The sequence below is a fragment of the Suillus subalutaceus genome (genome assembly GCF_016647625.1).
Source record: "Suillus subalutaceus strain FC151 chromosome Unknown DFJ58scaffold_145, whole genome shotgun sequence".
Classification (NCBI taxonomy): domain Eukaryota; kingdom Fungi; phylum Basidiomycota; class Agaricomycetes; order Boletales; family Suillaceae; genus Suillus; species Suillus subalutaceus.
Genome location: NW_024540394.1, coordinates 119,521 through 130,427, shown reverse-complemented (window position 1 = coordinate 130,427; position 10,907 = coordinate 119,521). Strand labels below are relative to the sequence as shown.

Sequence of the window (10,907 nt, the reverse complement as noted above, 5' to 3'; positions counted from 1 at the left end):
TTCGTTTGTCATCGTTGTTGTTGTCTCACTTTGTTTGCTGTTGCTGTTGCGTGTTCTCACTATCATTTTTTTTTCATTTGTACTTACCATCATATGTTTCGTTTTTGTGCTGTCGTCATGTCGTTGTTTCGTCGAGTCAGCGTCTTGTCGTGTCGTGTCATCATTTCGTCATTGTCATTTTGTGTCGTCGTTTTGTTGTTGTTACATGTATGTTTTTCATGTTCTCATTCCTTCCTTCATTGGTAATGCTCTGATTCAAGTTGATGTTACATAGGTACATGTTGGTGTTACATAGGTACATATTTATGTTGTACATTTGGTAGTAGCACATGTCAAGTAGTACATGCTAATATGATCCTTATCCTGCCCTACATTGTGCATTAGATTGAGGACTGTCAAAGAGCTCATCCATCAGCCTTGCACGTGTAGCCTGACCTGGAGTGCCCTCATAAGTCCTGTCACCAACTGCCTCATCACCATCTGGGGCCTCAAACTCTTGAGCAATGAAATCTTCACCCTCTACACAGGCCCACTTTAGAGAACTCTCGTATGTTCCATCCTGTTTGTGATGCTCGGTTTCAAAGCAGATGATCATGTTGTGCAGGATGATACAACACTTGATCCACTGCACAGCAAAATCAAGGTCTTTCTCTCCCTGAATCCTGAACTGGAGCTCTTGGAGGGACTGGAACCGTCCCTTCAAAACAGCAAATGTGTGTTCAACATGAACACGAATCTAAATAAATATAAATCAATTGAAACCACCAAAATAAAATAAAATAAATACCTTAGAGAGGTGATAATTAAATGTCTTCTGGTTCTTTGTCAGCTGTCCATTGCGAGGCTTCTTGAAAGGGGCGATACACCATGGTTCCAATGGATAGGCACTGTCTGCCCAAACCCAATGACCATCAGGCAGAAGATCAGCATGCTCTTCATAGAGGCAAGTAGATTGAAAAGCAAATGCATTGTGGACACTCCCAGGATGACCAAGAGAGTAGTTGACAATCAGGAGGTTGTGGGGCAAAATGACTGCCTAGAATTAATAGAATTAAATTAATTTTTGCACATGAAGATGAAAAAAAAAAACCTGACAGCCAAGGGAATACTTAGACTTCCTATCATAAAATGTCTCACCAAAATAACCATGTTTTGTGAACAGATCCATGTTTTGTGAACAGATCCATGGTTGAGCCATCAATGGCTAGAAAACCACCTCTCCACTCCGGACAAGTACGTGACTCAGCAAATTTCTGAGCTAGGTCACTATCCTCAGAGTCACCTGCTGGGAAGCAGATGAACTGATCATGGGCATCAAGCACCGCGACCATCACACGATTAGTGCAATTGACCACTGACCCAACACTCACACCTGCCCATTGAGCAACATCCTCGAGAGTAATAGCATTGTCATAGTGGCCTGCACAATTCAGAAAAATGGCAAGCTGGATGGAGACGGGGAGCTGGGGATTGTTAGACTGGTTCTGGAAGATAGGGTGATTAGAGATATGATCGAGGATATCATCAAAGATCTCTGGTTCGACACGAAGTTTCTGCTGACATAAGTGAGGGCAGTGTTCCTCATGGTGAACTAGCATATGAAGCTGGGGTGCTCGTGGAGGAGGCTCATCAGGCTTATGGAGTACACGTGCCATCTTGACCTCATCACAAAGAGTGGCAATGGTGTCTTGGAGCCTGTCGTAAGGTGTAGCAATATTATCGGATTCATCACTGGAAGAATCTGAAATCCCTGTCATAGGGGAGAGGGGGGATGAGGAGCTAAAAGACAGATTGATAGAATCATCATCATCTGAAGTAGAAAGTGAGTCCGAGTCTGAGTCCAGTTGGTATCAGAATCCAAGTCTGACCAGTCATTGAGGATATCATGATACTGCAGCTTAGCTAATGAAAGTGCAGCCTGATCAACAGCATTCAAGATGTCTTTACGTGTGGATTGACGAGGCATGGTGGTGGGGAATTCGCAGTGTAATCTCTTATCAGCTCGTCCGATCTCGCAATTGATTTGTCAGAGTTTTAATCTGAGTTTTAATATCCCCCACTATCGGCGTGCTGACCTTGTTGACCTTCACCATTGCTGACATCCGCCAAACCTTCGTCGAATGGCAATCTCAGCCCATCTCACACCCCAAACTACTCCTAGGAATTTTTCTGCTGCAGATGCTGCAGGTCTTGCACTCCCCCTACTTCCAGGTTTTTTCCTGCAATCAACACTTCTGAGATCACTCACACCCACAGGCCTCTCATCTCCCCAGTGCGCGGCACTTTCACAGCCCAAGTCTCACCATTGTTCGGCCCCCCAACAGGGCTTGGCCTGTGGACTGCCATCGTTATCAGCGCTTGGATGCCTTATCTCACCAATACCCACCTCGCTATCAGCACATTACTGCCGCTTAACATTCCCACCACCTTCGTTATTCATGGTCAATATTCTGGGAATGGGAGGGCAGTCTGAGTGGCAGGGCAGTCCGAGCGGGAGGGTAGGCTGAGCGGGAGGGCAGTCTGAGCAGGTGGGCAGACTGGATGGAGAGCACTCGTTCCCGCCATTCATTTCTTACTTGCTTCCGTCAATATTCGATTACATGTCAGCGCATTCACTAGCTACGAATATATTTGTTTTGTCCTTAGTCCATTGAAATCTCCTAAGTGTTTCGAAGTCCGCTATGTTATGCCGTGTGTGCCGCAGCTGTTGGACGTTATTCCAACTGAGTTTCTTGACACCTTTAGCCGGTGTTGGAAGGTTTAGCCGTGCTCTAGGCGAGTTTCCAAAAAGTTTTGAAAGTTATTTTGAGTACCACTAATAGTAACAATGCGAGCTGTTGTCAACTTGTTCCAGGCGCTCGAAATTGTTGTTGATCAGTGATGCCCTCCAGCATGCACCATCTTACTTTAGGGACGTCATTTTGCATGTTCTCTTGAATTTCAAACTATGTTATCAGAGAGCTAAATTACATCTCCACGAGTCTTGGATATCCTGGAGTTGTACCAAGTTTTGCCACCCCCCTTTCGCGTGAGTTCTGCCGAGGACCGGGTACAACCAGTTTTGCCAACAACACTAACACCATCTGCACCAGCACACTACTCACCTGCGTCATCCAACAGGACGTTAACATGCTCCCTCAATACTTAGTTTATCAACGCTCAATGCATTACAGACCCATATTCGAAGTTTTCCGATTCCAACTCGACATTCTGTACTCCTGTTTCTCCCTCTGCTCCACTTATTCCTTTGTTTTAGTTATCAGACCGTGTCTTTCAACAGGTTCTTTTGTTCTTCTACTCTATGGACTCGTTCTCATAACATGTACAGTTACGTCTCATATTTTCAAATCTTCTCTTCCTGTCGTCTTTTGAAAACTGACCTGGTTTCAGTACTTTGTTGCCGTTTTTTTTTCTGTTTGTCCTGTTCGCCTCCACCCCACTTGGAACTCTCTCCTATCTCATGAGCCTGTCTCATCACCCACACCTTCACTCCTGAGGCCTGAGCGGTGTTTGTTGTTTGCTAATCGTCAAAGGTATATCTTGAATGCCCCTCACCTTGTGTATGCTGACAATTCATATTTCATTCCTTATTTCTTAGAACGCCCACAAACTCACTCGTTTGTTTGACATCATGCATGATAATGCACGCTTGCACACTCCTTTGTTCTCCTCTTCAAGCGGTTACTTGTCACTCTCGCTTGTCCCATGAAATGTGCAGTTCACATTCACTATCTTTCAGTTTCTTGATCTCATCAATATCGATCGCTGCACCTTCTGGCGCAGAATATTTTACGGATGCAGGAAATTCTTCTGTCATGTAATGAACGGCAGATTTCTCTCTGATTCTCTCTCTCCCAACCGGCTATTCGCTCCTCAAGCTCGTCGACAACCTTCATCTATCTATTCAGCAGTGCATCCATCTGATCCCGTCATTGCTTGCATATGAACCACCAAACTGGAACCATCACACATTCATTCGCATTCAAAGTGTTTACCATCACCGCCCATTCATCATCGCTTTCGCTCCACTGCCTCCATGCCTGTTCACATCACTTGATTGTTCTTTCTTTGTACAGCAACCACTTCCTCTTTTGTTTAAACCCGCCTTTCCCCCCTTTGTACAACTTCCCACTTTCTTTGCATGACTGCTCTCGTTGTTACACACATTGATTGTGTTTTATAACAGGGAATTGGATACGACGCATGTATGTACTTTGGTCGCATTAGTACTAATCAGCATGTACATGAATTAGAAGAAAGGTTGTGGACCCTGTTCGCGTCGTAATTGACCATGTCAGCCACGAGGTTACCAGTCAACTTGGGCGCCATTTTAATGTCATTGATATCGATGAGCCGAGGTCGAACCCCTCATTCAACTGTACCAAGAATACCAATTACCAAAAGAATACTTCGAAGATCACACTGCCAGGTTGCCGAAATGATGAAGAGTTCTTCGATCTTTTGCGGCATTCAAACATTCCACGCGAGTCCCTGCTTTACGATCTCACCAACAACTTCTACCTTGATCCCATCGGTATCCCTGGATGCACCTTGTCTTTCTACTGGAATTCATGCTGAAATACTTACTTCAATCAATCAGATATCATCCCTCAAATCTCACTTTGGCAATGTAAGCGCTGGATTGTGGTATATCAAGCACGAATGCAATCGTTATACATCCACAAAGTTCCCCCGCTCACTCACTCCCATCTTCTAATAGTATGACTGTAGTCTCGAATGATCCCATTTGGTGGCCATACATCAATGCGAGCATGATTAGCAGCTATTTTGTAGGTTTGTGGAGATTCAGCCACATGACGACATTGATAACTCAATTAACCTTGGCTGCGTTTCACAGTCGCTGCCTGTGCTGGGGTAATGTACGATTGGGGTGAGCAAGACTAAGTATGAAATGACCACTGATATCTTTATGGTATTCTCAGTGCTTACGTTTGGACAAGAAGTACGTTGATTCCATTACTGGGGGAGCCAACTCCCTTAGAATTGTGTTATAGGTTGAACTGATCTGGGTGAGTGGACTTCCACATTAAAGAACAACGTGAAAATACAACTTATTCATGGCAGAGACAATGCTGGTCCTTGATGACCTTTCTCTATCTCGGTGTATGTTCCTTCACTGGCAATATTTACCCTTAGCAAGTCCAAGCTTTGCTGACTATCCTAGGTGCGCTATGCTGGAATAGGATTTTCTGTGTATGTTTGGAGGTTTAAGTCGTTGATGTTGCGCTCATTACTCATCTCTCACAATCAGGATGTACATCCTGGGTATGTCTCCTCGTATAGACTCTGTTTCTTTCTTGTGACGGGCGGCATACAGACAGTGTTCCAACTATTTTGATAACAGATGCAGTGAGTATTCCACACTCATGCCTTCCATTCCTGTCCAAACAACTGAACTGCCATGCAGGGGTGAGTGAGATTCTCGACCAACTCGTTGATTCAACATAATGGCTCCCACAGTTGTGAGTTTGTTTCGAGCCTGTGTTCTTCTGAAGCTGATAACTATTGTTGCTGGATTTGTCAGGCCTTGTCATATATGACATAAATGATTGGACGAATGTCGTTGTAGAGGTAATCCTGGGCGGTGAGCTATACGCCTCCGTGATATTGACTTGACTGAAGCATCATGCAAGTCATCATGATCACTCGGTTACATGCCATGTATCAGCGATCCAGAAAGGTGCTGATATTTCTCAGTTGTCATCTTTCTGGCCATCACAATCGCCAGCGCAGTGATGGTCGCAATGACGATGGTACGGTTTTCAGGGGGTGAAGCTTCAATTATGTATGAAGTGTTTGAGTGCATCAGGCTCATTACAAATACCAGAGGAATACATTCTCTCCGGCACCTATCAGTGCATTATTGCCTATGCAGTAGATTCCGTATTTCTGATTTCCATGACTTGGATACTTGGGACTGTATGGGAGGTCGTTGCACTGTGTCTCGCAGTGTGGATTGCTATAAAACGCTTCCATGAACTGCTGACGACACTCAACAAGTGGTATCATCGGAGACTGTTTTGTGGTGCTAATGCAAACTCATGTGAGTTATTTTGCAAGGTGAGCTCATAATGTGAATGTATTTTTCTTGTCCTGCTGAAGTTTTGCGCATGCCAGTTTTCTGCTTATCTCATGCTTCGAGATCAGTTTATTCTCTCCAACACTCTCAGTGGTACGCCGAATCTGTCACCGACCTTTACATGTAGCCATGATTCATTATTTGTATAGGACATGTATTACCTGGACACTCAGCTTTATACTAGGTATCACCGAGATATTCCAGTTCGTGCAGTTGTTTGTGCTGGGACCACGCCTGATCCTCGGTGTTCGAGCATATCACTGCTGAGCTCGTGGCCAACTCTGATACAGCATCCGCTATGACTTCAATTGCCTTTCAGGAGCACGTCCATGTGACAACCAGCAGTAATGTGTAGCACAGGGAATGCTGGATATGATTGATTTGCAATGGACACAGGGAGCGGGAGAGTTTGTTCTTATTTATTCCAGATTTTTGTCGTGGTACTTATTTATGTAAGTTGCGAAGTAGGTCATACAAAAGCTTTTGGCGAACTATGAGTAGAGAACCCAACGCTGATGTTCTCGTACTCAATCTCACAAGATCGTCTCGGCTGGTGGAAGTCTGTTCGTTCTTGATGCCATCGCTGAAAGATGGCTGTTTCCAAAAGTACTCGACCACTGAAGTGGCGCCTGTAGACCCTTTCAGCACCCTTGTTCATCCTAACTGCTCCAATGCACAGAGTACCTCTAGCAGGACTGTGACTCATCGATTAGGGTCCCAAGTGGATCTAGTACTGCAGGTGCCATGAACTGCATTCAAAATTGGGATAAGGAGGGGCATGGCGAGAAATGTGCGGGCGCAGACGGACCGACTAAACTCGTATTTGTGCAGTTGGTTATGCTTATGGAGTAGGTCGCGAGTATCGGAGTACTACTTTGGACAGAGGAACAAACTGATGTTGGTGTTGGTATATACAGTAACATGCCGAACTGCAGGTATTGGGGCTTGTCGCATTTTCAGAGGAGGAATTGATATAGGCATTAGGAATTGAAGTGTTGGGTAGGCTGAGATTGCGGCGAGCGAGGTGATGAGCGGATGGCATGAAAAGGTAAGAGCAACGCACCTGAGGCCAAGTCTCGTAGGGAGACCCGAAACGCAACGAGAACTCAGTGACTAGTGACGCCTCTTTGCTGCCATAGGTACTATGGGTGTGAAGTGTGCCAAGGTTTCCTTCTGGCCAGAGCGGCTAGCTCAGGCTTGAGTCTAATAATAGACTCGCTTTGTCGATTTGAAGCTTGAAGCTGAAGTCGAGGCTCCAGGAGCGTGCTGCAGCCTGCAGACTCCTGTGGCACTTGTAAAGTGTTCACACGGTAAGAGTTGACTTCGAGTGAATAAACTTAGGTTTCGAACGAGGGAGAACTGTCTGAACTAAATGGTATGCAGGTGGGGAAAGGATCAACTACCCTGCCAGTAAGTAAACGAGGCTTTATATACTGTAGGGTATCGTGTCTTAAGTAATCTAAGGAAAAGAAAGGAAGGTGAAGGAATGAGGAGGATGCCGACGAGTATATTGGTTGTTAGGACCAATATACGATGTCTGCTTTTGACGAGCGTAACATACGCCCTCCAGGTCAGCTAAAGGTGACCTCTATCATGGGTGGAGTGAGTAAGGGAGCTAGGTCTGGGCCGCGGCGGCAGCCTGGAGGTTCATGGCCGCTAGAAGGGTAAGAAGGGTGAGGAAGTTTGTCACCAGATAGCTAATGATAACCACCCTACCAAACATCTCCTCAGTATTAGTGAATCTGTGTTGGCGCGCTTCTGCCTCAAGATCCATTGCTTCAGACTCAGCGATGAGTGAGTCAATATCAGCCCCAGGGTCAATAGGGGCAGTAGTAGTAGGTACCGTAGTTGCAGGAGGGGAAGCAGGTGCGGCTGGCAGTTACAGCGGCGATCACTTGAGCTGCTGTGGCAGGAAGAGGTATGGGAGATTTCTTTGCCCTGGGAGGAGCAGGGTGAGAATGATGGGAGGGGTGGCGTCCAGGTGCACGATTATCCAAGGTCAAGTGCTTAGTCCTATGGGAGTATTGACGATGGGAAAGTTCGCGTGCGCGTTCAGCGCGAACTTTTTGTTCAAAGGCATGAGCTTCTTTACTTGTGGCCAACTCCTCTGAATAATGAGGGTTTCTGCGATAAGCATGATGCCTAGGCTTAACAAACACAGGAAGCTTACTAGCCTGTGCCTCAGCTCGGAAGAACTGGGTAAACGCCTGAAGAGTGTCCGTGTTAGACTCTCCAGGGTATGAAGGGTGGCCTCGACCACAATGTCCTCTATGGCAACAACCACCGTGTCCTTGATGAGAGGAAGTCTCGTGACGAGTGAAGCTGGGGAGCTCACCAGCCTCGCTAAGGGTGGGGGGAGCATCAACCATCATAGGATCAGGGGTAGGGAGTGACATCGGCAAGGGTTGAGAAGAGGGGGATTGAGGATGACTTGGGCAGGCGTCTTTTAAGGCCTGGGTATCGGAGAGTCATCCGAAGGGTGAGTCAGTCAGATCCTTGAGTAAGAGGCCCACGGAGGAATTTACAATATTACGGGCCTCCTCAAAGGAGTCAACCATTGCGAGCGCAATATCTGAGGCGTTAGGCAAGGTCTTTTTGGGCAAGTGGCGTATCCCTGGTACCCCGAGGGCCTCAAGGTACTGCCTGAGTGCCTCGAGACGTGAGATTGAGTGGTAGGGCAGCCAAATGTGGTTGCCAGAGGTATATTCCGCTTTAAAAAGTGCATCAGTTTCTTGACCGTGGTGATCCGAGACTCGGGAGACTGACCAGTCCTCCAAAATCCCGATATCAGCGATTTGCTGGAGTTGGCAACCCAGGAAGTGTCTGTCGTCGTTCAGAACATGGAGGCGAAGGAGGTTGGCGTGAAACGCGGGGTGTACGCCTCACTGTTTAAGCTCTGAGGGTAGATCTAACAAGAATGAGTTGTTCTTGTAGTCTTTGAAGATGCAGAAGGGGCCAATAAACTTAGGTGAGAGCTTACGAGCATGGCCCTTTGGGAGTGATAGGTTTTCCGTCGAGAGGTAGATGAGGTCCCCTTCAACGAACAGGGATTGTCTGCGCTTCTGGTTAGCGCTAGAGGTGCTCTTCACCTGGGCAGCAATGACTGCGTCGTGGGCTGACATTGTTGCGTCCTTCATCACTTACTAAGTTCAAGGGCATCCCATGTAGTTTATACACAGCGTTAAACAGGACCTTGGCTATATCTTTAGCGTGATAGGTCTGTTTCGTCGGGGTCAGGTGGACCATTGAGGTGAGGTGGTCGATGGCGACCAGAATCATGTCGAAAATGCCGTTGAGGGTTTTGGACTCGGGTAACAGACCAACAAAATCAATACCCACAGTTTCCCATGGGCGTGAGGGAACTTCTAGGGTCTCTAGAAGGCTGTATGGTAGGTGGTTTGAGGGTTTAGCGACTTGACAGGTCGGGCATGACTTACAGAATGCGTCTACATCCGAGGAAATGCTTTTCCACCAAACAATCTTGTGAAGGTACAGTAGCGTCTTGTGTGGTCCAAGGTGAGCAAGGATGGAGTGTGCATGGGAGATTAACACCTCTCTGATGCGTCGCTCGCCGAGACGGATATCTGGGATGCATAGAATCCTCTTTCCTTTGTCTTTCATGAAGACCCTGCTGTTACTAACCTCAAAGTTCTTAAAGGCGGCGGGGTTCTCAAGGATTTTAGCAAAGAATGGGTCCTCGGCGTATTTATTAACAATGCTCGCATGAATATCTGTTGACGGATCACCGAGTGATATAACGTCAGTTAGGGTAGGTGGACACTCAAGTAGGTCTTCAGCGTTGTTTCTTTGTTGAACGTCCTGCTTTGGTTCAGTGACGTCAGTGGTCACGTGACGTTGTAGGTCCATGTTTGCACCTGGTTCGTTGACGTCAGGTGCCACGTGAACTTGCAGGTCCTTGTTGACTGCATTTGGACTTGGTTTGTGTGATTCACTTATGCTAGGCTTTCCGTCTGCGGCTTGTGTGGCACTAGTTGTTGGAGCAGGTACATGGTGGGTCAGCGCAGGTCTAGGAGGTGAGTTTTCCTTGCTAGCTCTATTCCCGCCCTCCAGTGATGCTGATGGGGTTCCAACCTTCAGGATTACTCTCTTGACTTTCTTCCCTGGCTCTCCTGGTGCCAGTCCTTTCCCAGGACTGGTGTGTGCAGGAGTTCTTCCCACCATCTGTTGGTGGGCCACAGGTCTGTTGAGAGGCTCTCCTGGCACGTTACTTCGGGCGGTATGTGATCTCACATCGTCCTTTTTAAGCGATCTCATGACGTTCTCAGCGACATGTTCAGAAGGTCACGCCCTCTGGCGCGGTCGCACTCTCTGGTACCCCAAGGGGATAATATGTGTCCAGGTACACTGGAGGCACAGTGTCTCCATCAGACATTGGTTTGAGGTCACTCAGCAGTTTGACTGGGGCATCAGCGGCGCGCACGTTATGCTGTTGGTTTGCGGGTGGAGTCACACCACCCAGTGGGTTACTGCTGACCTGGGCTTGAGCAATGCTGAGCAGACTGTCGAGCCTCAGTCGCGCCTAGGAACAAGGGGGTTCCAGTATAGATAGGGGTGGTCACGAAGTTTAGGAGAAGTGCTTGTGGTGCGTCGTCTTCCTCAATGCTAACATACTCACTAAGTGCTCTCACAGTGCCGTGAGGCTCGTTGCTATACATGCGGGAGAGTGCATCTGCCAGGGTGTTCTCTGCGCCCGGTACGTAAATCACCTCAAAGTCGAACTCACTCAAAGCTTCAAGCCAGCGTGCCTGTCTAGGGAGATAGCTTGCTTTGGGTGGCAATCCACTCC

The 10,907-nt window shown here is 47.2% G+C and overlaps 1 protein-coding gene across 1 annotated transcript; it reads right to left on the bottom strand.

The window, feature by feature from the left end:
• Nucleotides 1-5,183: 5,183 nt before the first annotated feature.
• Nucleotides 5,184-5,716, bottom strand: DFJ58DRAFT_812304 (uncharacterized protein). The gene is given in 5 exon segments (XM_041391534.1): nt 5,184-5,247; nt 5,267-5,317; nt 5,337-5,400; nt 5,563-5,610; nt 5,639-5,716. The coding sequence occupies 5 exon segments, from the start codon at nt 5,680-5,682 to the stop codon at nt 5,191-5,193; spliced, it is 264 nt and encodes an 87-aa protein (XP_041238631.1). The 5' UTR covers nt 5,683-5,716; the 3' UTR covers nt 5,184-5,190.
• Between the last annotated feature and the right edge of the window lie 5,191 nt (nt 5,717-10,907).